Source organism: Panthera tigris, chromosome D1 (assembly GCF_018350195.1).
Source record: "Panthera tigris isolate Pti1 chromosome D1, P.tigris_Pti1_mat1.1, whole genome shotgun sequence".
NCBI lineage: Eukaryota > Metazoa > Chordata > Mammalia > Carnivora > Felidae > Panthera > Panthera tigris.
Window position 1 is genome coordinate 39,729,853 of NC_056669.1, and position 27,987 is coordinate 39,757,839.

At 37.7% G+C, this 27,987-nt stretch overlaps 1 protein-coding gene across 5 annotated transcripts in view; it reads right to left on the reverse strand.

Moving 5' to 3' along the window:
* The window catches only part of DEUP1 (deuterosome assembly protein 1), an 82,473-nt gene that overhangs the window by 15,306 nt on the left and 39,180 nt on the right, over nucleotides 1–27,987 (reverse strand). For 4 of the 5 annotated variants that reach the window (XM_007079012.2, XM_042958921.1, XM_042958924.1 and 1 more), the window contains exons 8-13: nucleotides 27,841–27,986; nucleotides 24,485–24,590; nucleotides 19,129–19,326; nucleotides 15,955–16,041; nucleotides 5,521–5,544; nucleotides 2,118–2,314 (exon numbers count right to left, since the gene is read on the reverse strand). In XM_007079012.2, the coding sequence (XP_007079074.1) occupies nucleotides 2,118–2,314; nucleotides 5,521–5,544; nucleotides 15,955–16,041; nucleotides 19,129–19,326; nucleotides 24,485–24,590; nucleotides 27,841–27,986 (758 nt within the window). Of the gene's footprint in view, nucleotides 1–1,395; nucleotides 1,505–2,117; nucleotides 2,315–5,520; nucleotides 5,545–15,954; nucleotides 16,042–19,128; nucleotides 19,327–24,484; nucleotides 24,591–27,840; nucleotide 27,987 lie in introns of those variants that run through there. The other variant, XM_042958923.1, reaches the window with a different exon arrangement.

Below are 27,987 nucleotides of genomic sequence, written 5' to 3' on the forward strand. Positions count from 1 at the left end.
TGTTTTGGTTAGGCACTTTTAACACATTCTGTACTGCCCAGCAAAGAAAAAAGGGGGCAACCCAAACAATAAAATTACTTTTTAAAAATAATAAAAGGCGGAATAACTGTCTTCTAAATGACGGCACCTGGTACCTTCATCCAAGGCTTTCAAAGTTGTTCCCAACAAGCAAGAATAGGAAACAACGTCCTGCGCCTAATGGGTGCTCCATACAGACCAGTACTAACGTGCCCAGGAAGGCCCTAACAGCTTTAGGGGCCTGCTTTTCTCTTACAATAAAAGAACCAAATGCGTGGGGTCATGATTTGACCCACGGAGACATGAGTCTGTGGAGTAGGGAAGCATTTTGAGAAGGGTTTGTTCTATATCAGAAAAAATATTTCTATACCACAATCAAGATGAGACCTCTTCTGGAGACAGGTTTTCAGTTATAGAGGCCAGAACACCGGGCACGGGCACCACAGAACCGGCCCGTGGCTAGGCCTCAGCGGACAGTGACATCTGCCCCAAAACCGTTTGTACTCTGCCACCTGCACCCAGACGGCACCACACCCCCCCCCGCCTCTCCCCCACCTCCCTGCATCTCCTCCCCCCCCACCCCCGCCAGCAACCCACCCCCAGTGCTTAGTTTCTAGGATAGCAGCCAGTCTGCCCTCATTTCCTTCCTGAACGTCTTGAAAAAAGGTTAATTGAGCACTTTTGAATGGTTGCTATTTCTTGCATCGGATTAGGATATAACCTCTAATACGTGCAGCGTTGAGGGGATGCAAGTGGGAGAGAGCTGCACTACGTCCACAAGAATGTGGAACAGACATATTTTTTGCTATGTCCCATGGATTTATGGATTTATCCACCTTTAGATGGGGCGTGCTTAGTTACAAAGATAGGCCGGCATCGCCCCTTCTCACAGGACTGTGGCTGAGGGAATGTCAGATTCAGCCATTTGTTTGGCCACCCAAAGCTACTTTTTGGCACTGTGAGTTGTTGCAGAAGTATTCATATTGTTATAAATGCTAACAATTTTATTAGTAATAATAATATTAATAATGGCTAAAATTTGTGGAAATATATGTTTTATATGGAACTATGTTTTCTTCTGTAATTCTCACACACACAAAAAAAACCCTTATACTTATTATCTCTATTTATCAGATGGGAAATTGAGGCTTACAAAGTTTAAGTACGTTTCCCAAGGTTGTAAATATTATGTTATATGCAAACAGTATGTAAGGTTTTCATGCTAAGTGTGATGAGTTTTTGAGCAAAAGTTGGATCGAAGTTAGGTCCTATCAATTCACCGTTTCTTGGCACCATGAAATGTTAACAAATCTGATGTTAAAGAAGTTCGGGGAATGTTGCATGCCACACCCCTTCCTGAAACTCACAATGCACAAGAGCATAGTAATGACTCTAAGATATCCTGGAGAAAAGAAGCTTGTTTATTTTGCTGAGAATTTCCCAGGTTTGGAAAAACAGTGGAGAGCCGCCAAGGACAGTTTTGATTCTGTAAGTATTTTATTAAAGTGGAATAAATTAGTCTAATTTTATGGTTGACGTATGTACTTAAATTTTGAACTAAGGCACTTTAAAAGGGGATCCTGTGGATAGCAGATACTAATTTTCCACATGCTTCTCTTCGCTCAGAGAAAACCTCTTACCCACCCTCCAATTCCTTTCCTACGAAGGGACCAACAGTTTGTCGCTACTGCTGGAGTTGTCAATATAAAGCGTATATTTTGAAAGTCAGAAGTGACCTATTTTCTATTCTGTTTGAACAATATACGTAACATATTAAAATCTAGTTTTTCTATTCTTATGACATAAAAAAATAAGATTACTTCTTTGTATACTTTGTGTGCCACATCGGCTTCTAAGAAGGGTTTGAAGTAAGTAGAATTCACTGTAACGCTACCATTTCACTGCTGTATTTTGAAAGCTATTGACAGCACAGAATTTAATATAAAACAATATATCTATACTACTGTATTATCACTACAAAATAAAATGTTAACAATTGAAGAGAAAGTATATAAAAGTTCTCCGTTGAGTTGTTTAAAAATAAATGTTTCTATTAAATGTTTGTACAGTTGTGTCTTTATACAATGGAGCTAACATACCTATCTTCATTTTTTTCCATTTTCATTTGGTTTTGATAGGTGTACCGTCCCATTTCTTCATAGGTATTTTGATTGGCCCATGCTGATTTGCCATTGGAGCGAAGTTTTGCAAGATCATTTCGGAGCCTTTCATTCTCGTGTTCCAGGTTGTTAATAGATGTATGCCTCGAATGTTCCCTGTTAGTGAAGTCCAAACTCTAGAGAATGGAAAAACCATCACTGAAAAAACTGTTCCTTATAAGGGAATGCGTATTTTCTGTGCACTTAGACATGGCTGTCGTAAGGCCCTTTCATCTGAGTCCAGTGACATGGCTCTACCTTTGTGTGCCTCCTGAAGCCCTCTCCTGCCCTCATCTCCTCACAACACGGACACTCAGCGACAGCTGCCACCGAACGCTTCACAACGAGAGCAATGAATCCACCACTGTCCGTGTTCACTTCTGCACTAGCGTTCTCTCTCTCTCTAGAACAGACTGGCTGGATTTAAGGGTTTTCGTGTCTACAGGGTATGCCTTCGAGCATTAATAATAGAACCAGAATTAATACACATTTCAATTTTGGAAGATTTTTTTGCTCTGATTACAATAATATATGTCATTATAGAAAATCACACATCGATTCCCCACTGTGGGGTGATGAACAATTATCTACTAAATCCATACAGACTGGAGTCTGATTCTGGACCATTTGAGAGCAAAGATGTAACAGTTGAAATTGTGGCAGTACTAGTCTTCAGGAATGCGGCTTCATGATGTAGTTTTACTATCTGGTATGCACCACCTAATCTTAATGTGTCCTAAGAAGGGGATATGAAACATGTTCAGATCACAAAATGAGCGGTTTACAAAGCAAGAACAAAGATTTCTGATGAGTTCTGAATTAAATGCTGTAAGAAATTTTATGGAGAGTCTACACTTTTCTTCTCACAGAGTTTAAAAAAACAGGACATAGTCTCACACAAAAACTCATGAAAATGCTTTAAATGACTACATGGTCCTTTCTAGTCCTGTGATTTAGATATCTGTGGGTCATGTAGTTGCTGATTCAACAAGAGTTCTCTGTTGTCAGAGGGTAATATTTTAGCACAAAAAGTATGACATGGATAAAGTATCATCTTTGAAGCTCCAAATTTCTATGGTTATAAGCCCATAAGACTATAGATGAATATGTCTTAGAAATTTTATTTTGAAGTTTCTAAATGTAAGGTTTTGGCATGTAGGCCACTTCATGGCCTAGGCATCCCATAAAGTCATTATTTTTATTTTTACTAACTGCATGTCTTATATTATTCACATAATATTATATATCATATTAGTATCAGGATTCCTAAGTGTAGAAATGTGTACATATTAGGTATTAAAAAGGTTTACCTATTGGTTTTAATTTTTGCTTTCAAAGGCCAAGCCTGCTTACTACATTTTCTGTTTACTGCCTAATGTGTTATAGAAGTTCATGAATCGTTAGAAAGGTCCCACCTTTGAAAGAAGATTCTTCAGGAGGCCAAATTGCCCCAGAACAACACAGAAAGGGTTATGTGCTTATACAGCTATTGACCAAGGTGCCCTTTGGAATAGAAGGATCATTAAAGATATGTCTCTGCTTGTTAGGCCCTTGCCTTTTGTAGGTCTTCACGTTTGCTCATTGAGATACATCAGTGCAGATACAAGAGTAATCTGTAACATGCTTTCCAAGAGAAAGGACTGTTTATTCTAAAATTAGAGTAGATTGGGGCGCCTGGGTGGCTCAGTCGGTTAAACGTCCGACTTTGGCTCAGATCATGATCCCGCGGTTCGTAAGTTCAAGCCCCGCATCGGGCTCTGTGCTGACAGCTTAGAGCCTAGAGCCTGCTTTGAATTCTGTGTCTCCCTCTCTCTCTGTTCCTCCCCTGCTCATGCTCTGTCTCTCTCTCTCCTTCAAAAATAAATAAATAAATAAATAAATAAGTTAAAAAAATCTTTAAAATTAGAGTAGATTTATAATAAATATAAAGGAGGCCATCTCATAAAATTTTGCCCTTCCTAAGGTAAGTATTCATATGAACAGATCTGGTCGAGAAAGTTCATGAAAGATTGAAAATTTTACTCTAAAAAAAATCTATTCATCAAAATATGTAACTCTTGATGGTCTGCTGCTCGGTTATAATTTTGTTCAAGCCTTTTCTATAAATTTAGATTTCGTCTGTGATTCTTTTTGGCCCAATGTTGGTTTAAAGTAATTAAGAATGATAGTAATAATTTTTTAAAAGACTCTATAATTTTCTAAATGCACCATAATTAAATAAGTGTTGTGAGCATGACCTGAAAAAATTACATAGGTAATGTATTTGCATGATTTATATTTAAAAGCATATTCCATTTTCCTTGACGACAACATTTTTGGGCTCTCTCATTTCATGTTTTTCTTAAAGGCTTTTCTAGTAATGTCAGGACTATATCCTTCACTAGATGGGTTATCGTGTGAAAATAGGCACTGATTAAATTCTACCTCTGTATTTCTGATGGGTTATTTGATAGGCCTGTTAGCTAAAATTTTCTTCCCTCAAATTTTAGGGTTTTGTAGTTTTAATCCATTGCTTCATTCTCGAAATGGCAAAACTTCCTAGTACTTACTTACTCTGGCATGCCAGCATGAGGCCAGTTAAATTCCTGCAGTGTTTGAAGAACAGTATTTTATGTTACACCTTTTCTTTTAAATTCACGTATGTTCAACAATAATAGGCTAACAAAGTACTTCTACAGAAGGACAGGCTTTATCCATGTTTTTGTTTTATGGGTAGTATATTAATTTTTAATACATAAATGGATGTTTTAGATTGTTGTGAGGGTAGTAATTTTTTATGCTATTATTTTATTTGGCCAACTTCATGGATGGTGAAGGGCAGATGAGCAAATGAGTCTTAAAAATTACCACCAATTCTGAATTCTGATGAAATCTGATTTTACGGCACATTTCTTAGATGCAGGAAAATTTAATAAATATACTCACGGGCCTAAGTAAATATGGAATCACAAAAAAAACTATCATGAAAAACTTGATTTCTCATTAGCTACCCAGGGAAATACAGGTAAACACCTCATACTTTTCTCTGAGTAACTAACTGTTTTTGCACAAATCCAAGGGAAACGTCTTTCTCAGAGCCACTTCTGTTACAGTTTTAAAAGTATCTCTCTGAGACCCGAGGAAGAGTTACCAACCAGGCGGGCAGTTCCTTCACAGACTCAGTGGAGGGAAAGGGGAGCTGCCATAGCTGGGAGCAAGGGACAGCTAATGACTGAGGGCAGGCCCCTACCACTGGGTGAGGGCCTTGTTTAAACTTTCTTTCCCTAAGTGTGATAAACAGGGAGCTTCACAGTTAGTCAAGTGGAAAAATTCCCAAAGTTCTACTTATTTAGAAATGACCTACCTTAATGTCAGTGATTTCACTTGTCTGGAAAGGAAAAAGAGAATTGTTATTCGAATATTATCCAAATACCACATATTTTAGAAGCCCTAAAATAATGATGTAAATATTTTGTTTCTTACTGCCTGGGGTAAAAGTTCAGCACCAATCCTTTAATTCCATGTTTATTTATCCATTACAATTATTTCAGAAAGAATTAACTATCTAATTGTGGGATTTGAACACATAACAGATAGGAGTTTTCTTTAGTATGAAATCTTTAAACTAATGAGTGCTACATAAAGTAACATAATAGATTGTATACTTTTTAAAAAATTCTTTTTAACGTTTATTTATTTTTGAGAGAGAGAGAGAGAGAGAGAGAGAGAGACAGAGAGTGAGCAGGGGTGGGCAGAGGGAGAGGGAGACACAGAATCTGAAGCAGGCTCCAGGCCCTGAGCTGTCAGCACAAAGCCCGACGCAGGGCTCGAACTCACAAACTACGAGATCATGACCTGAGCCGAAGTCAGAAGCTTAACTGACTGAGCCACCCAGGCGCCCCAGATCATACACTCTTAAAGAACAAAGAATTATATTTGGTCTTTTTTTTTTTTTAAATTCAATAGGCACTTGAGATTTTTCTCTTTGGGGAGTGGCTTGACTGTTTCAGTTATCAAAGTCAATTATAAATCTTCACATACAAAAAAGAGAGAACAATGATAAAGTTAACTTTCTATATGAATTACAATTCAACATAAAGCATATATGATTAAATACTATTTTAATAAGGCATCACACTGAAGGCCACACATCAATGGCACTCCATTTTATGATATCCATCCCATTAACTACTCTTTAAACAAACACATGTTGTATATATATGTGCTAAGTGCCACAGAGGTAATCAAGTACAAAAAAGTGACCCTGCTCTCATGGAAAATACATTAAAACCGAGTAGACTAAATTAACATGTATGAAAAAATAGTGAATAATATAAAGTATAATTATATATTAAATTATGCTGCACCAAGTATAAACTCAAATGTTTCTGAATCAATGAATGGCAACTGAGATCATGCAGAAGGTGAGATAAAACAACACTCTGGCAATCTCTCATGATGTGAGCAATAATTCCCATGAAAGTTTACTCATGCCTCTTACACTACAGGTGAGACCCATAAATCCACAAGTATTCATCGAGCCCTGTCCTATACCAAACCCTCTATGAAGAAGTATAAAATATAGTCCACTTCTCCCATCAAGAAGTCTACGACTGATGAGACAAAACATACATACACTAAACAGTTAAAAAAATAAAGGAAGACAATCCAAAACTCAGTGCTAAGGAAAAGCATTCAGGTGGAGGATATATAAAGGATTCATTCATTCATTCATTCATTTGTTCACTCACTCATTCATTTGTTCATTCACTCATCTAACAAAATATTTTTTCACTGCCTCCTATGTTCAGGCACTGTACTAAGTGCTTGGATATAATGGTAAACTAGGACCGTAACTGCCCTCAATGGGCCTACTGGTAAGGGGATGGGTAGCTGACTATGATGGGTGTTAAATAAAGGATGTTATGGTGGTTTCTAGGAGGGACACTTAGCAGAGCAGAGGAAAATCAAAGAAGATTTTGTATAGCATGTAAAATTTATGCTGAGTTATCTAAAACATTAACAGGGCATAACTATGTGAAGTGGGAAAAGGGAATTTTTAGGTAGAAGGAAAGCATGTGCGAAAGCCTGGAAGCAAGAAAGAGCATGAGAAGTGACCATCACATATGCAGATGAGACTGAGACAGGTCTAGCTCTAGCAGAGGGTTTGTTGTAGGTCACTATAAGGGACACAAAGTGGGAGAGCCAGATTAAGGAAGCCATGGAATATAAAGAGTTCTAACCTCCTATTGGAAATTGAGCACATGTTCTTGACAGGAAGAAGAACACAAGGAAAGGTTGTGTCTGGGATAAGGAGGGGAGAGCTTAGAAGCCACGAGGTAATCCAGAGGAGGTAACTTGGAGTGGTTGACGGATCTATCCTTTAAGGGAAAGCATGGAGCCAGAGGCGCAAGAGCCAACAGCAAAACTGGGGGAATGAGTAGAGGCAGGAACAGTAGTGGGAGGAGCCAATGAATAAAACAGAAGAAACAGAGAGAACCATAGGATATTATAGCAGTATTATGCATTTGGAGTTATCCAAACCAACTTACAAGCTATATGATCTTGGGCAAGTTACTTAAAAACATAAAGATTCCATTCCCTTTTCTGTGAAATGATATTGTCATACCCAACCACCACATAGTTGTTATAAGGATAGAGACACTATGTATGTAAAGCGTCCAGCAGATTATAAGGCATGGAGTAAACACCCAATACATTGCAGATCTTTGTTATTATACAGTTCTCCAAGTTTCCCTGACTCTCCCTCATCTCTGGTCTTTGTACATTCTGTTCTTTCAGCATGACTCTTTCCCACCAATCTGTATGGCTGACTGCTCCCCAGATGCCTTTTATTACTCCCACAACAGGGTTAAGTAATCCCTATCAGTGCCCCTGAATTCTGAGCTTTCCTATTGCTCTTTAGCATAAGTATCCAGTTAATTGTCCATATCTACTCATAATCGGTCTCCTTCTACTAATATTAAGTTTCCTAAGTTCAAGGATCTAGTCTGACTTATTCACAATCTTGGCATACTGTCAGATACGTAGTAGGTATTCAATAAATATGTATGGAATGAATGGAAACATTCTGTAGTGATTGTGGCATGGTATAGATAGGGAACAGAATAAAGAGCTCAGAAAGTAACCCACACACATACGGTCAACTGATCTTTAATAAAAGCACCAAGGACACACAGTGGGGAAAGGATAGTGTCTTCAATAAATATTGGGAAAACTGGATATTCACATGCAAAAGAATGACACTGGACCTCTATTTTATATGACTCACAAAAAAAATAACTGGAAGTAGATTAAAGACTTAAATACAAGACCTGCAACTGTAAAACTCCTAGAAGAAAACAGAGGGGAGACAGATATTTGATATTGGTTTCGGCAACGATTTGTTGTATTTGACACCAAAAAGCACAGGCAACAAAAGCAAGAATAGACAAGTGGCACTATATAAAACTAAAAAAAAGCTTATTGCACAGCAAAGGAAACAATCATAGAGTGAAGAGGCAACTTCATGGGAGAAAATATTTGTAAACCGTATATCTGATAAGGGTTTAATTTCCAAAATATATAAGAAACTCATACAACTCAGTAGCAAAACAAACAAAATAAAACCCACAAACAAATAATGCAATTAAAAAATGTACAAAGGACCTGAATATACGGTTTTCCAAAGAAGACCCATAAGTGGCCAAGAATAAGAAGTTATGTGAAAAGGTGATCGACATCACTAATCATCATGGAAACGCAAGTCAAAACCACAATGAGGCATCACCTCATACCTGGTAGGATAGCTATTAACAAAAAGGCAAAATATAACAAGTGTTGGTGAAGATGTGGAGGAAAGGGAACTCTTGTACACTGTTGGTGGGAATGTAATCTTGCACCATCGTTATGGAAAACAGTATGGAAGTTCCTCAAAAAAACAAAGATAGAACTACCATATGATCACCAATCCCACTTCTGGGTATATATCTAATGGAAATGAAATCAGTATTTAGAAGAACCATCTGCATTCCCATGTTATTGCAGCATTATTCACAATAGCCAAGGTATGGATGAGTGGATAGAGAAAATGTGTTATTTGTATATATATACTTATATACATACACAATGGAATATTATTCAGCCATAAAAAAGAAGGAAATCCTGCCATCTGCATCAACATGGATGAAACCGGATGACATTATGCTAAGTGACATAAACCAGAGAAAGACAAATACTGCATTATCTCACTTATACGTGGAATTAAGGAACAAAATCATATTGTAATAACTTTGTATGATGACTTTGTATGGTGGTAACTATACTTATCATGGTGAGCACTGCATAGTGTACAGAATTGCCAAGTCACTGTATTGCACACCAGAAACTAATATAACATTAGATGTCACCTATACTTCAATTTAAAAAAAAAGCCAAATTCATAGAAGTAGACAGGAGGATGACAGTTGCCAGGGGCTGAGGGGTAGGGGAAAAGGCCAGATGTTGAGTCAAAGATGACTAGGTTCATTTATAAGATGACTAGGTTCTGGGGATCTACTATTCAGCATGATGACTATAGCTAACAATACTGTACTATATACCTGGAATTTGCTAAAAGGATAGATATTAAGCATTGTCACCACACGTACACACACACACACACACACACATTATAACTATATGAAGATGGATGTGTTAATTAACTTGATTGTCGTAATCATCTCACAATGTATATACACATGCAATCACATTGTACAATTTAAGCATATACGATTTTATTTGTCAATTACACCTCGATAAACCTGGAAAAAAGGTTAAGTTTTAAGAAACTAAGTTGAAACTGGCTCACTGACTTGAAACATGAGTGCTAGTTTCCCTGTGGGACAAACATTTTCTAATATTCTCTTGAGGAGTGAGGGAGCCTTGGAAGTTGTTGGCATCCTGTTGCATCTCCCTGTCCCATATTTATTTATTTTTTTAATATAATTTATTGTCAAATTGGCTTCCATACAACACCCAGTGCTCATCCCAACAGGTGCCCCTCAATGCCCATCACCCACTTTCCCCTCTCTCCCACCCCCCATCCACCCTCAGTTTGTTCTCTGTATTTAAGAGTCTCTTCCGGTTTGCCTCCCTCCCTCTCTGTAACTATTTTTTCCCCCATATTTATTTCTAACCCTTCACTCCTGAGCCAGGTGTGTGGGACTCCTGTCAGGGAGAGCTGGTGAGGAATCTTTCCCTCCCCAGAGCCAAGCAGGGCCACTTATCCTGGGCAGGTCTTGGCTGACAATTTTGCCTGGTCTCCCTGATCTCAGAGACCAAACCCACTCTACTCTGTGACTGTGAGAGTATGTTTGGGAACAAACGTAAGAGAATATTTCATGGCAATTGATGGGATGCATCAAAGTTATAGCCAAAAGAACACATACAGCTTTAAAAGGCTTCACCATCAAAAATATATAAAATTAAGAAATTCAGTGTTTATATTAAGAAATACAAAGAGCAACAAAATAAAACAAATTGGGAGGAGGAAATCGATAAAAGATAAACATAATGAAATTAGAACGAATAGATGAAATAATAAATCCAAAAGCCACCACTTTTAAATACTAACAAAATACATAATCCCCTTGTGTGCCAGGCTTTAAAAAAGAAGGGCAGAGAGCTAAACTATACAAGTTTAGGAATAAGAAAGGAAACATGAACATAGACTATAGAAAAGACAAAAAGAATTATAGGATATTACTACCTTTGGTAACAAGGAAACAATTTGGATTGTGTAAAAATTTCCTAGAAAAATACAAATAATCAAAGCAACCTGAGAAGAAGTGAAATCTGAATATACCAAGTATGCTAAAAGAGAATGGAAAGGTAATTGTAAATACACTTCACTGAAACTTCAATGTCCAGATGGTTTCACAGCTAAGCTCTTTTTAACCTTTAAAGAATGGATAATTCCAATATTATTTAAACTATTCTAGATAACTCATAAAGATGAATACTCCCAATTTTTGTTATAAAGCCAGTATAACTTTAAAACAAGTAGAAAGAACTGTGTATGAATCTCATTTATATACACAGGTCATAATTTCTGTTTTTAAATGTTTATTTATTTATTTTGAGAGACAGCGGGAGCATGAGAGCAGGGAAGGGCAGAGATAGAGGGAGAGAGAGAATCGCAAGCAGGCTTTGCACTGTCAGCACAGAGCCCGACGTGGGGCTCGATTCCATAAACCGTGAGATCATGACCTGCACCCAAACCAAGAGTCAGACACTTAACCAGTTGACTGAGCCACCCAGGCACCCCCGCAGGTCATAATTTCCTAAATAAAATATTGTCACATAGAACCCAGGAATATGTTGAAATTGTTAGAGTATGACTGTTATGGGTTGAATTTTCTCTTCCCCTCCCCCCACAAAAGGTATGCTGAAATCCTCCTAACTCCTATATCTCAGGATGTGGCCTTACTTGGAAAAAGGATCTTTACATAGGTAATAAAGTAAAGATGAGGTCACTAGGGTAGGACCTAATCCAACATGGCAGGTATTCTACAAAAAGGGGAAATTTGGATACAGAGACAGACACCCATGGAGGGAAGACCACACGAAGAAACTGAAAGTTGGCCGTGAAGACAGAGACACAGGAAGGGCGCCATGTGAAGATAGGATGATGCATGTATAAACCAAGGATTGCCACAGATTGCTGGCAAATCACTAGAAGCTATAAAGAGATAAGGAAGAACCCTCCTCCACAGGTTTCAGAGGGAGTATGGCCCTGGTAACACCTCGATCTTGGACTTCTACTTCCAGAACTATATGACAATAAGTTTCTATTGTTTTCAGTCACCCAGTTTGTGGTACTTTGTTATGGCAGGCCCAGCAAATGAATACAACGACCAAGAAGGTTCATTCCCAAAATTCAAAGATGGGTCAATATCAGGAAATCTGTCAACCATACTCTATCATACATCAACAAATTATAGACAAAAACCATATGATGTCATAAATGCTGAAAAGCTATTTGATAAAAGCTGGCAGCAAATCTTAAAAACTCTAAGTAAACTAGGAATAAAAAGATATAAGACCATAGCCCAAGAACAATAATTATTCTAAACAGTGAAACTCTAAAACAATTTCATCTAGAATCAGAAATTAGACAGTTTTCTCAGCAATCACTCTTATTATTTAATATTCCCTTGAGGGTTTTAGCAAATGCAGTATGACAAAAATAACTGATATGAACAGTAGAAAAAAGAGCTAAAACTATCTATTTTTGTTGAAATGATAGTATATCTCAAATATCCCTAAGAACCCCTAGTAAATGCCTACTAGAATTTAAAGACAATTTGTTTTTTTTACTATATTGGAAATAAGTTCTTAGATATGGAAAAAGGAAAATACTTCACTTACAACTGTGACAAGAATTATAAAATACCTGAGCATAATTTTAAAAGAAAGGCACAGAACCTAAAGAAGGAAAATTGTAAGGTCTTATTGAAGAGCATAAACTGAGATATGAAGAAATGGAAAACGATGTCATATCCTTGGATGAGAAAATTTACTATCATGAAAGTGCCAGTTCTTTCAAAGTAATGTGTAAACTTATTTTGATTCCAAATAAAACCCAACAGGAAATTATCTGGAGAAACGGGATAAATTGACCTTAACCTTCATATAAAAATTTAAATTGGGTTCTTGTTTTATATCACATGTAAAATTGTAATTCAAATGGATTAAAAGCTTAGATGGAAAAAGACACAAATCTTTGAAGACACTCTAACAACGTATACTGTCTAGAAGTTGGAAAAACCTTGTTATTCTAGGAAGAAAATTCAGAAGCTGTAAACAAAAAGATACATGTTTTTGACAAATGAAGGTTTAAAACTTTGTGTGTGGTAGGGGTGCCTGGGTGGCTCAGTCACTTAAGCGTCTGACTTCGGCTCAGGTCACGATCTCATGGCTTGTGGGTTCGAGCCCCGTGTTGGGCTCTGTGCTGACAGCTCAGAGCCTGGAGCCTACTTTGGATTCTGAGTCTCCTTCTCACTCTCTCTCAAAAATAAACAAACATTAAAACTTTGTGTATGGCAAAAAGATATCATAAATAAAATCACAAACAATAAATTAAGGAAATTGCTGTTATAAATTGACAAGAAAAAGACATCCCAACAGAAAAATGAGCAAAGAATATAATTCATAGTACATTGCCAATAACATACAAAAATATACTCACAGTATCCAGGGAAATAGAAATTCAAGTACTACTGAGAAATCACTTTACACCCATCAGACTGCCAAAAATTTTAAAAAGCAGTAACACCTATTGCTGGTAAGGAGGAACATAAAAGGTATGCACATACAGAGATAGTGGAAATATGATTTGACAACAAATGTTTTAAAATTAAAACATACATATCCTTTTTTAAAGTTTTTAAAATTTATTTTGAGGGAGAGAGAGAAAGAGAGAGGGTGTGTGTGTGCAGGGTGGGGGGGGGGGGCAGAGAGAGAGGAAGAGAGAATCCCAAACAGGTTCCACTGTGCTTTCAGTGTGCAGCCAGACACGGGGCTCCATCCCACAAGCCATGAGATCATGACCTGAGCCGAAATCAAGAGTCGGACGCTTAACCAACTGAGCCACCCAGACACTCCTAAAACATACATATTCTTTCAATCAGCAATTCTTTTCTTAGGAAGCTGTTCAAAAATGTATGTATGAAGATTTTTTTTACAGTATTGTTTATTGGTGCACAAATCTAGAAACAGAGTTGAATTAATGACGAATGAATTGATCCCGAAAAATAGCTGAATAAATTTTGATACATTCACATCATGGGATATTATGAAGCCATTATACAAAATGAAATAGACCTAAACTAGTTGATTTATAACGATTCGCAAAAGATATTGCTGAGCGGACAAAAACAAGATGGAGAAAAGTATGCATAATGTAATCCAATTTACAATAAAAGTTAATATATGACTATATACATGTATGTATAGATATTAGTTATATGACTATACACATGTATGTATACATATTCACACGCACGCATACACATATATATGAATTAATAGACATGAAAAGTACAAAACAATACATACTGAACAGTTAACATGTGTTATCTGGTGGAGGAGGTTATGAGGTGGGTAGGGAAACAGAGCAAAGGGGAGAAGCAAGAAAAAAAGACTGCATTAAATCACTAGTATGTAAGTTATGATTCAATTTACTAAAAATTATATATATTTTACACGAGTATATATTGATTTTCCTAAGAAATTACAAAAAAAGATGTTTCTCTACTGTCTTATACAGATGTTGGTGATACAGAGTCAAAAAGCAATTTAGAATAATGTGTATATTATACACTTATTTCTGTAAAGGAACACTTAACTCCTCCTTTCTATATATGTGTGTGAGCAAGAAAAAGTGATAGAATGCTACATACTAATTTGTTAGCACTGGATATCTCTGGATTCCAAATTGGGATTGGGGAAAGCAGTGGAATAATTAGCTTCTTCTTTACAGATCTTTATGTGTTTTACTTCTTGCAAAAGCCGAAAACAAGTAAGTGAACAAAACCAAATGCCTATACAAACCAGGGTGAAGCAGGCTCAGTGTGGGCTGTGATGAGGCAGAATTCATACCTGAAAACATTTAGTTTAAAAAAAAAAAAACGACAAAACCACCACAAAGACCATTTTGTGAGAGGGGGAAAAAAAAAGATTTTCATGAGGGCAGGACTCAGTTCAAATTTTTGTGTGTTGAGCGTTTATAGGAACAAATGCCAGACGTCACACAGATTTTATGTAACAGACTGGGAAACCATGTACGCTTCACTTTTTATCCGTCTATCCTTTGATTACACAATCCGTAAGCAGGGCCAAAGAAGGCAGAATGCTTGCGGAATGCCTCTAACTCTTTGATGTTAGGATACTTACTATTATGAGAACAAGTACCTACTATCACAGAAATCTAGAGTCACGGAGAACCCCTGGTCTAACTTCCTTGTGTCATAGCTGAGGAGACTGAAGCCAGGTGAAGCAATCATCATACTCACCTTTTATCCTCTCGATTCCCCCAGTGGCGGAAAAATTATTTTATTTCAAAATTTCCTCTCAGAGCAAATAAATGTTAAACAAGTAACAACAGTATTTCATTAGTTCAATAAATAAAAGTTCTTATATTTACATATAAAAACCAACCTTCAACTGCTATATTAAACAATGTAGAGCCGTTGGTTAAAATCACAAGGTCAATCCTCAATCATTCATTTCTTCATCCTTCCTTTCATTCAACCAACATTCATTGAACCCTACTATACCCCTGACATTGTGAGGTGCTGGTGGTACACACTTCAGTAAAATGTGGCCCCTGCTCACCACCCAGTGGGGAAGTGTCAGGCTACAAAACAAGCGACACCAAAATATAAACCCAGTGTGGATGGCACAACTCATTCTCACTGGAGTTTAAGGGGCGCCTTCATCAATGGTATGGTTGACACATGAGTCAGGCCACGAGGATTTCAGAGGCAACAGTGAGAGCAAAAAAAAGCAAGGAAGTGGCATGTTTGAGGAAATGATCAGCCTGTAGCCCAATCCAAGAAAAGAACAAAGGAGAAAACTAGAAATTTTTAGCCTGAGGATAAAAGTAAGTTTAGTCCAAGTACAAGATAATTTGCTGCCCCCACTGCTGCCTGCCTGACGCATGGGACGTGCTTAGCAAATAATGTCTGGGCAAGTCCTGACCAAGTACGTAATATCCCGGTTCAAGTTACTGAATAGTTTTAGCATTATTAATTACCATGTACTGTCCGGGGTCCAAATCTCCCATCATCCCTTTCAGGTGTGTGTTTTCAGTTCTGACAGCTTTGTATCTCATGTCTGAGACCTGGAAGGGGATCAGTAGGAAAAAGTGAGTGTAAAATTCATAATAAAAGCTCACAATTGTATTAAAATTAATTTTATTCACATAAACATTTTCTAAGTGCAGTGAAGAGAAACGCTTCTTAGGCATGATCATTCCAAATCAGGTATTTGCATTCAGGTCTCTCTTTGGCAGCCCCACTTTACCCTCCTTTCCTGACCAGTGCTAAATTAAAAACAGATACTAACAATAATGATGTTCTTTCCCATACCAAAATTCCATATCACTTCTATTTTCTATTGTATGCTGATTATTACCAGAAAAACCACTATTTAAAACATGCTCAAATAACACTGCCCATTGAATTCTTCACTACCTAATTTTTAACAATATGCAAATATGATTTTTGATGTTTAATTTTGTTCTAATATTTCTGCCAAATGGCTCTCTTTTTGTGTGGCCACTTCATTTTGTCTAATTTATTTATTTTTCCCTGATTTTTTCTACTTAGCAGCACTCAGAAATAGTATCTGCTCTTTTATTTACATAGGCCTCATTTCTATATAAAACACTTCCCTTGAAAAGATTTACTTTTGTAGATTACAAACTATATTTTCCTTAACAAAAACCTAAAAATATCAAAAAATATAAAGGTGAAAATAAAAATCATCCATAACCAAAAGACAGTCTCTTCAGCAAATGGTGCCGGGAAAATTGGACGGCAACATGCAAGAAAATGAACGTGGACCACTTTCTTACACCAAACACAAAAATAAACTCAAAATGGATAAAAGACCTAAAACGTAAGAAAGGAAGCCATCAAAATCCTAAAGGAGAAAACAGGCAACAACCTCTTTGACCTTGGCCTCAGCAACTTCTTACTTGACATGTCTCTGTAGGCAAGGGAAACAAAAGCAAAAATGAACTATTGGGACCTCATCAAAATAAAAAGCTTCTGCATGACAAAGGAAACAATCAGCAAAACTAAAAGGCAACCGATGGAATGGGAGAAGATATTTGCAATGACACATCAGATAAAGGGTTAGTATCCAAAATCTATAAAGAACTTATCAAACTCAACATCCAAAAAACAAATATTCCCGTGAAGAAATGGGCAAAAGACAGGAATAGAAACTTTTCCAAAGAAGAAATCCAGATGGCTACAGACACATGAAAAGATGCTCAACATCATTCATCATCAGGGAAATACAAATCAAAACCACAATGAGATACCACCTCACACCCGTCAAAATGGTTAAAATTAACAACTTAGGCGACAGATGTTGGTGAGGATGTGGAGAAAGAGGAACCCGTCTGCACTGCTGGTGGGAATGCAAACTGGTGCAGCCACTCTGGAAAACAGTGTGTGGTTCCTCAAAAACTTAAAAATAGAACTACCCTACGACCCAGCGATTGCACTACTAGGTATTTATCTAAAGGATACAGGAGTGCTGATTCGAAAGGGCACATGTAACCCAATGTTTATAGCAGCACTATCGCCAATAGCCAAATTACGGAAAGAGCCTAAATGTCCATTGACTGACTAATGGACAAAAATATATACAATGGAATATTATTTGGCCATCAAAAAGAATGAAATCTTGCCACTTGCAACAATGTGGATGGAACTAGAGTGTGTTATGCTAAGCAAAATAAGTCAGAGTCATATGATTTCACTCATATGTGGAATTTAAGAAACAAAACAGATGGACATAGGGGAAGGGAAGCAAAAACAAGATAAAAACAGGGAGATGAACCACGAAGAGACTCTTAAATACAGAGAACAAACTAAGGGTTGCTGGTGGGGTGTTGGGGCGGTGGGCTAAATGGGCGATGGGCATTAAGGAGGGCACTTGCTGGGATGAGCACTGGGTGTTATATGTAAGTGATGAATCACTAAATTCTATTCCTGAAATCATTATTACACTACATGTTAACTAAGTTGGATTAAATTTTAAAAATTTCATTTCAAAAAAAAATCATCCATCATCCAGTTACCCAGGTCACTGTTCACACCTGTAAAATATCTTTTCCTATCCAGGTACAACCACTGCCACCATCCCATCTATGCTGTTTTCCTGTGTATTGTACAAGTTGATCAGTTTAAGGTTTATAATTGGACAAAGGCCAAATCTCTTCTTGTTTTTATAATACACAGGATTTAAATAACCATCTTATTTATGAAGTGACCCTTAAATGCCCAGAAAGTTATTGAATGGTGCACGCAAAGCCTCTTGATTTGGGATTAAAAAAAGCAAGTAAACCTTACACTTTTTAATCACCAATTTGATGATGAGTAAAGTGTTGAAGGAATTTCAAAAAAAATGGAAGGAAGGAAGGAAGGAAGGAAACGGAAGGAGGGAAGACTTTGAAGTTCTTACAGTATTTTAACAGTAGAACATTATAATTGCAGTTTTTTACCGTGAACCATGCTGTGCGTTGAGTCAATGTTCAGTAAACATGGACTAATTTTCATGTTTCAACATCTATTTTTAAAAAACCCCAAAATAAATATGTAAAATGGGGGGGGGTGCCTGGGTGGCTCAGTTGGTTTAGCGTCCAACTCTTGATTTCGGCTCAGGTCACGGCCTTATGGACTGTGAGACTGAGCCCCGCATTGGCCTCTGCACTGACAGCACAGAGCCTGCTTGGGATTCTCTGTCTCCTTCTCTCTCTGTCCCTCCCCCGCTCATGCACGCTCTCAAAATAAATAAATAAACTTAAAAAATATATATCTCATATACACGTATATGTACATGGGGGTGGGAAGTATCCATGAAAGGCTGGAATAGAGGCCTTTTTTTAAGACAAAAATTCTAATGGGATATAGAAAACAAATTCAAGAAAAAATCTTTGACTAGAGCATCCTGTGGGAGGCGATCAAAATACAGGTCACGAGAAAATGTTAGGACGGAATTTAATGCAATTATCTTGTGCTGTCACTTTTTCCCCGGTTCTTTTTTGATGACACTTTGCATTATTTCGCAAATGATGCTAGCCTCAGAAACAATAGCAAGAAATGCAACGGCTTATGAATCAATGATGAAGACTTACTATCAGAGCCGAGCAAGACAGTGACCTGGACAAGTGCTGTCCTGCCCGCTTGCATACCTGCTGTTTTGATAACATTTTTTCTTTTATTTCTAACTCCATTTTTAACTGTCTTTCCAGAAAGGCAGCTTTCTTCATGATAGTTGCTATAGTGATCTCCTTCTGATGAAGTTCCTCTGTTAGGTCCGAGATTTCATTCCTCATTCTTTCCTGCTCAGAACCATGGCACTCTTCCTCCTGATACAGTTGGCTTCTCATCTGCGGCAGATACATTCCAGCAAATATCAACAGATCTTTTTCTCTAGAAAGTGGCTTGAAGCTTTTGTTAGCCAGGCTCAGCCTTCCCGTCCTCCCTTAAACCTTTGGCAGGCCCCACTTTACCCTCCTTTTCCAATCAAGGCTGAACGAAAAACAGATACTCACAATAAATGACTGATTTACTTGTCTCCTTTCAAATTCAAAATTCCATTTCTCACTTCTATTTTCTATTATATGCACATCACCACTTACCACTGATACTACTTTGACAACCACTTTGACAGGAAGGTGGAGAAAACATCAAGCACTGAACCTCCCGGCTTCATTGAGATATAATTAGTATTCAAAAACTGCATGTACTTATATACGATTTGGTGAATTTGGACATACATGCATGCTACTATCACCACAACAGATGTAATAATCATGCCCATTACCTCCAAAAGATTCCTTGTGTTCCTATAAAAAATTTTTTTTTCGTGGTAAGAACGCTTAACATGAGATCTACTCCTTTAAAATTGTAAGTGCATAATATGTTACTGTCAGCTATAGGCCCTGCTCTATAACTTCACTCTATACCCATCACACAACCACTGCAGAATGTGTGACGGAAGAGGTATGGACTCACTACCCAGAGGTGGATGGACCAGGCATGTTTTTTAGGGAGAAAAAAAACTGGCTTAGAACGGTTACAAGGTCATAAAGCTATTAACTGGCAGAGCCAGGACTAGAACCTAGGACTCTTGGTTTTAAATTCAGGGCTTTTTAACAGGCACATGAAAAGATGTTCAACGTCGCTCCTTATCAGGGAAATACAAATCAAAACCACACTCAGATATCACCTCACACCAGTCAGAGTGGCCAAAATGAACAAATCAGGAGACTATAGATGCTGGAGAGGATGTGGAGAAACGGGAACCCTCTTGCACTGTTGGTGGGAATGCAAATTGGTGCAGCCGCTCTGGAAAGCAGTGTGGAGGTTCCTCAGAAAATTAAAAATAGACCTACCCTATGACCCAGCAATAGCACTGCTAGGAATTTACCCAAGGGATACAGGAGTGCTGATGCATAGGGGCACTTGCACCCCAATGTTTATAGCAGCACTCTCAACAATAGCCAAATTATGGAAAGAGCCTAAATGTCCATCAACTGATGAATGCAGAAAGAAATTGTGGTTTATATACACAATGGAATACTACGTGGCAATGAGAAAGAATGAAATATGGCCTTTTGTAGCAACGTGGATGGAACTGGAGAGTGTGATGCTAAGTGAAATAAGCCATACAGAGAAAGACAGATACCATATGGTTTCACTCTTATGTGGATCCTGAGAAACTTAACAGAAACCCATGGGGGAGGGGAAGGAAAAAAAAAAAAAAAGAGGTTAGAGTGGGAGAGAGCCAAAGCATTAGAGACTGTTAAAAACTGAGAACAAACTGAGGGTTGATGAGGGGTGGGAGGGAGGGGAGGGTGGGTGATGGGTATTGAGGAGGGCACCTTTCGGGATGAGCACTGGGTGTTGTATGGAAACCAATTTGACAATAAATTTCATATATTAAAAAAAATAAAATAAATTCAGGGCTTTTTTTTTTTTAACTACATTGTGTGTACTGTTTGTGACTGAATGCTATGTTTTTCAGAATCACGTTATAATAAATTTCAAACTTCATGTATCCATGAAAATGCATCACCTCCTGCCCTTAAGCCTGTGGAGTCTCCTATTCTTAACCATAGTTAGGCCTTCCCTGTCAGCAACCTCTGGTTCACCTTGGGCTCCTCCCCACCCTGTCCCACCAAATACAGTCAGGCAGCAAATGCTGTCCCTCACGCTTCTAAATCTCTCCTCTGCTCTGCATTTCTACTACCACTGTCTTAGTCCAACCTCTTACCACCTTTCTAGAAATCATTAACTGTGTCTAATTCTTGAGATCTGGAGATAAAGTACCCAATCGCCAGTCTCAAGAAGATCGTGGTCCGTTGGGGGGAGACAAAAATAAACAATCAACGTCAGGGGTATGTAGTGGAGGGATGCTTAACCCAACCTGGGGATGTCAGGATGGGCTTCTCGGAGGATGGGACGTCAGACAAATACTGAAGGATGAATAGAAGCCAGACAGAAGGCAGGGGTGGAGAAGGGCTCCCAGGCAAAGAGTGAAGAGTAGGGGTGAGAGAGAATGCAGACACAGTGAAGCAAGAGGAGTCTGGAATGGCCGGGACTTGGTGTGTTGTGAGACATGAGGCTGGAGAGGTTGGTGGAGCCCATCCACAAAGAGATTTATATGAATTTCTCCAGGGCACTTACTTCTAAAATTGATTTTATTTTCATCTCATCTTTAGACATTTCAGGATATATCTGTAAAAGAATAAGGGCACTCTCTTTCTCTTTTTAAAAAATAGCCAGAATACCAATGTAATATCTTAAAAATATTAACAACTCCTCCATATCATCAAATATCCAGGCAGTATTCAAATTTATAAATGTGTCAGAAGCTCAATGTATGTTTTTCTGTTTGTTTATTTGAATTGTGATCTAAATATGTGGACTGGATCATATCTTTCTTTTTGTGTGTGTTGTAAGTAGTCTGTATACATCATCTAAGCCATGCAAGAGTTCTCTGTTTTGCAGAATGAAGGAGTTAAGTATGTAACTTTTCACAGTCACATTCCTGGTGACAGGCAGTCTGATTCTAGGACCTTACTACCCATTGTGCCATGTAACCCATGGGCACAGGGCCCTAGAAGGTGGTTCACACATTGGAAAAAGCTAGCATGGGATGACCTAACATGGAAAGGACATGTGTCCAGAAGGCAAACTTGGCTTGTCCTTAGCTTTATACCACCAACCCCCCCTGTGATTTCGTTCTCAGTACTAACATTTTTAGAATTTCAGAGTTTGACATGACCTTAGGAATCACATGGTCCAACTCCATCATTGAATAGATGAGGGGGAAAAACAAAAAGGACTCACCAGGAAGGGAACTAACTGGGCTTGAGTTACCCAACTCCGAAGAGCAAAAGAAGGGACCAGGAGACAGAGGGTACAAATGTCCCCACCCTGAGGACAATGTTACAGGTCTCATTTTGTCTCCAATCTTCTCTCTCTGGTTTGTTTTTTTTTTTTTTCCTTACAATTTATTTGATGAAACAACAGGGCTGTTCTGGGGTTTGTCCCCGTTTGGATTTTGCTGATTACATCCCTGTTGTGTAGTTAACATGTTCTCTTAAAATGGAACTTTTAAAATGTGCAAACATGAATATCCCATTATGAGAAAGGAATAAACTATTTTTATTATTTTCACAGCGTTTAGATACTAAAACAACATGCTATACTGCAAAGCTTCCTGCTAAATGAGATTAATTTACCGAGCTCTAAATGACTTTTGGCTTTATTAAAAATGTCAATTTTATCACAAAACAAAAATAGTTCTACACTGAAAAACAGAGAAAGAAATAAAACACTTGCAGGATTCATAATACATGGCTCTTGTTGCTTTTATTACAAGAGAATGAAAATGCTCTCCACAAACACTTCCTGGGAGCTATAGCTATTTATACCCAATTCATTTGTTACCTTTTCTGCACAGCAGTGCATTATCTAGAGGTCTCCAAGAGCCCATGAAGAGAATTTGTGCCTAGCATTCTCTCCTTCCATGTCAAAACTGTGCAATGTCAGTTGATTCCTTATTACTCAAGGTTTTATTGAGTGTGGGAGGTTCAGAATGGTGTAACTATACTTTAGGTGGCTTTAATCAACCTTTGTATCATAATGCATTCACTGGGGACACGAGTAAAGAACAATTTTTCAAAGTTATACTTTTAAATAGCAGTGAAATCAGTTTCATGGGAGTATGTGAATAATATAAGGAAAATGACCGTTAATTCATAACACCTTTTCTACACTTAATAGCTACCTGACGGTCAACTCTTTGGGAGACAGGATTTGCCTTTCACATCATTGTAGTTCCTACAGAAATGAGCAGAATAGCAAGAGTCCTGCTAGATGCTCAATAAATGATTGTTGACTTTATACAAACAGCAACTGAATTTATGAACCTACACAATTATGGGAGACCTTCACCTTCATTCATTCTCCAAATACTTATTTTCACTTTTGTGTGCTGGGATAGATGATAATTCAAAGCCATGCTCAGGTTTTTCCAATTGTTTAGATCATATAATATTGAATATTTAGGTGTGATCCTCAAACCTAAAGACCAGAGATGTGGGTAGCAGCCATGATAAGCTTCATGGAAAGGAAGCCACCATTGGATTTTGCTAGGGAGAGAAGAGAACATGCTTTCTGTAGGCAGCTGGGAACCACAAGGTGTTTGTTCAAGGACAGCGCCCAGGCCTCATTCACCCTTGTATTCCCAGCTCCTGGCAGACTACTTGGCACATGTTAGGTGCTCGGTGACAAAGGGCGGGTGTAACCAATACCAAGAGCAGCCTTCGCTTACTAGACGCTCCCTCTGAGCTAGGCGAGCCCTGTTCTAAGCACTTTACTTGCAAGTTTTAAACGGATTTTAACTTAAGGGAAGAGCGTGGACTCCGGAGTCAGACTGCCTGAGTTCCAATCTGACCTCTGCTGCCTAACAGCTGTGTAACATCAGGGGAAATCACCTAACTTCTCTGTGCCTTAGGGTCCTCAAATGAGAAAGGAAGATAATATTAGCACCTACCTTATAAAATGGTTGCGAGGAATACATGAATTGAGATTTGTTAAGCCCTCAGAACAGCTCCCGGCACAGGTCAGTGCCAAGTAGAGGCTCTTATTAGCTCAGTTAATCCTCATCGAGATTTTATGAGGGAGGTGCTAATTATCCCATCCCCAAGCTAGAAATGCGGACCCTGAGCAGCGTGCACAGGCAACTTCCCCAAGCTCATGCACCTAATATATACGGTTGCATGCCTGAGTCTGTGCTCTCATTCTTCTCGCCATAAGCTACCTGTCATGGGGCCACAAGGCCCTTCATGTTTTAGGCACGACGGTGACTGAAGGTTTGTATTTTTCACAGCGTCGCCCAGAAGAATGTCAGAATTAGCAGGCTGGTAGGTTATTATCTTTGGGGGAACTATAGAAGGAAAAAAGAAGGGAATGAGAAGGAAGTGTTTTCCCCCTCTGTATTCAGAGGCTTCAGAAGCCCCTTATTTTCCATACCTTGTTCAACTCTTTTTCATGATTTGGCTGATCTAGGATCACTGAAAACAACTCTTTCCTTTTCCTTTCTGGTTCTTTAGTCGAAGGTGAGTAAGATGATTCATGTCTACAGATTAAAGTGAATAAAAATTAAACTTCGCAGAGTAAACTGTGGGGATTATATTGTTAATTTAGACGATTGTAGGTTGCAGAAAGAGATTATTAGTTTATTGGAAAATTTTCAAGCTACAGAAATTGCAAATGCTAATACATTCAGATCCCATAAGTATTCACATATTTAACTGAGTGCAAATGGTTTTAGTGACAAAAAATAAAAGGTAGCAATTAATATGGAATTTCAATTATACGTTGAAAATGGGCAGAATACTGGTTTTGCATATGTAGATAAGATTTTTATGTAAGAAGAGTTTTCTGTAATAAAATGGCTTTGGAACCCCTTAAGAAAAGGAAACACATCTAACTTGCTTCTACATTGTGGAAAGGAACTATGTCAGGGGGAGTCCGAAGGGAGCAGGGACTCCATAAAAGGGATCCAATGTGACTAAATCTGACAGCCTGCCCAGAGAAAGTTCAAATACATCTCTTCTTTGGCTGCTTCATTTTTAATATGGAATTGCTAGCACATGTGGCTACCAGAGGGGAGAAGCAGAAACTGGTACAGAAAATACAATTTCCACAGGAAGTCTGGAGAAGTAGAAACAGGTTCCCTTCTACATCTGGGAAGCTGGTAAGTGAAAAATCACTAAAAATCACTTGCACTAGCCAGGCAAGGAAACTGGCATGCTTTCAATGGCTTGACTAATCTGGGCAAGTCTGGTGTTCTGAGGAATGTACCCACGTGTGAGTGAGTACAATTTCAGATTTCCAAAGAACTTCTTAAAAGGTTTCATCAATCAAAAACTTAAGCCACACAAACAAAACAAAATCTGAGGAATGACAGAGAAATAATGAATGTAAATATTGAAAATAAAGGGATCTTTAAAAGGTATAAATTAATAGTGATATCCCTGAGGTACTTGTATCTAGACGGGATTGCTTTTCTTCTGATAATCAAATATATATGTTAACTGTAGAAAACAGAGTATATCAGAGTATATACTGCTATTACGTTATCATTAGGGAAAAAGCATTGTTGGCGTTTTTGTGTATACTGACGGTCTTTTTTTCTAGGCATGAGTGTATAAATATATACATATCTATAAATATACCTATAAATATATAAATATATATATCTGCATATCTGCATAGGCATATAGATACTATTTCCGTACAATTAGAATGTACTGCACACATTTTTCAGTCCCTTCTGTTTCCTACTCAGTCATCTATTGTGAGCATTCTATCCAATATTCTCTTTCAACATTATTTCAGAATCAGTCTTAAATTCTTCTCATTTGCTATTATTTGAAAGGGGTGAAAAATGAAATTTCCTATTTTTCAATTCTTCCTAAGCAATTTCAGGGCGTGGAATGCTGATCTGAATGGGGGGGCGGGGGGAAACACCTCATTATGGTTGTGTAAATTTCACTGAGTGATCAGAACAAACATCAAACTTCAACGTGGACAAGTTCAAAGAAGAAAACAATAATCATGCTAATATAAAATGCTAATATAAATAGATAAAGGAATTATCAGTTGTCATGTAGAAAAGGAATGTTGGAATTATTTTTAATAACTCTCAGAACATATCAGCCCAAGGTGCTTCTGTAGCTCAAAAAAAGAAAAAGCTAACAAAATCTTGGCATTATTGAGAAAGGATCTGAAAATGAATAAAAGCATTCCTATGCTACTTCTATAAAACTATTGTGCATCCGCACTCAGAAGTCTGGGCTGCTTCACCTTAATACAACTGTAAAGAAGAAACAGAGTCCAAATAAAAGAAACCAAAACAATAAAGAGGCTGGAATCACATTCATATGAGAACAAACCAAAGGATTAGACATTTTCAATGGGAAAGAGGAAGGCTAAGAAGACAGCCCAAAGTCTAAGATACAAGGGAAGCTGTGAAAAGTTAAGTATCTATCTTTTCATCAAATCTCAGAATACTAGAACTGAGGAATACCCTCCAAATGAGAAAGATGAAAGATCAAAATAAATACCAACTTAAATAGAGAATGGCATTAGGCAGGACAAAAGATTTGTATTGGCCAAATATGCAAATAACTGCAAGATCTTAGATTAAATCCTATATTGAAGGAAAGTTGGCAATGTCTGGAATTCAGCATTGGCCTTGTGAGACAGCCCCACAGAAAGGACCTACCATGCTCTTACATAAAACCAGAGCTAGGCAGGGGGTGCAAGGTTTGCTTTTCTAGGACACCTCTTATGTTTTTAGGCATATGCATTCTTTGTGCAAAGACATTTCTCACCAACTCACCACACTGGAACAGTGCCTTGTGTATTATATTTTTCCAATAGATTTCTTAATGACCAGTGATAATAATATATAACTTGCATGTGGAACATGCTATAATGTTGACTGGTGAATAGGCATTCTACCGTCTTTGGTGAGACACACAATAGGTCATTTTTAGAAACCTTAATTTGCCATTTGCCATTTGCCATAGCATAGGGCTCAAAAAAATTTGAGCAGGTCCCACAACTTTAACGAAATAATTACTGCCTTTGAAACAATGTTATCATCTTTCAAGAAAATATCCCTTACCATTTGGTTAGTCAATTTTTAAAGTCCTATCACTGTTCTTGCATGAGCCTTCAGATTTGAGAAGGATTCAAGTTCCAAGGAGAATGAGAACATCAATGAATAGAACAGTCAAACTTTCTACTCACAAGTGTAAATATTTAATAATCCTTAGCAATCCCATTTCCTTTGTGGTTATGGAATACACAATATCTGCCTGATTTTAAAAGAGGGAAAACAATCTGTTCTAACAAACTCTTAATGCAACTGACAAGGGAGGGAGTATGGAGACCAAAATAAATCACAGCATTTACAAGTGAAAAAGTTAATAACAGGTTTATAGGCAATCAAGATAAAAACATCTGAAAATATGGAATAACTCTTATTTAGCAATATATACAAATATCAGCTCTATACTACTGCTTTTACAATCTCCTGAAAAATACAAGTCTGAGAAAATTTCTGATGTTCTGCGATACAGAAGTATCCATACACCAGAATAAAATACATTTTTCTAGGAAAGTAAATACATTAATTTTGAAGGTGAAATAATCACTGATTTTATTTTTAATATCTAATATTATCCAACAAATAACAGCATGTAAATACAAAACAAATAGACTTTTCATTCTAGTTTTAAATCTAAAGCTCTTAAAATCTTCAAACATCATGTCTTAAACAGTTTCTCTCAGGCTTCTGAATATAAAGAACATACCTTTTCTTATTTTCATGAGTATTTTGGCACTCTCCTATTTTTAATAATTCCCTGTGCAGCTGTAATCGTTCCATTTCTATAATTCTCAAGAGATCATCACGTGACTGTAACTCACTTTTCACTTCCGAGAGTCCTGCTTCCATGGCC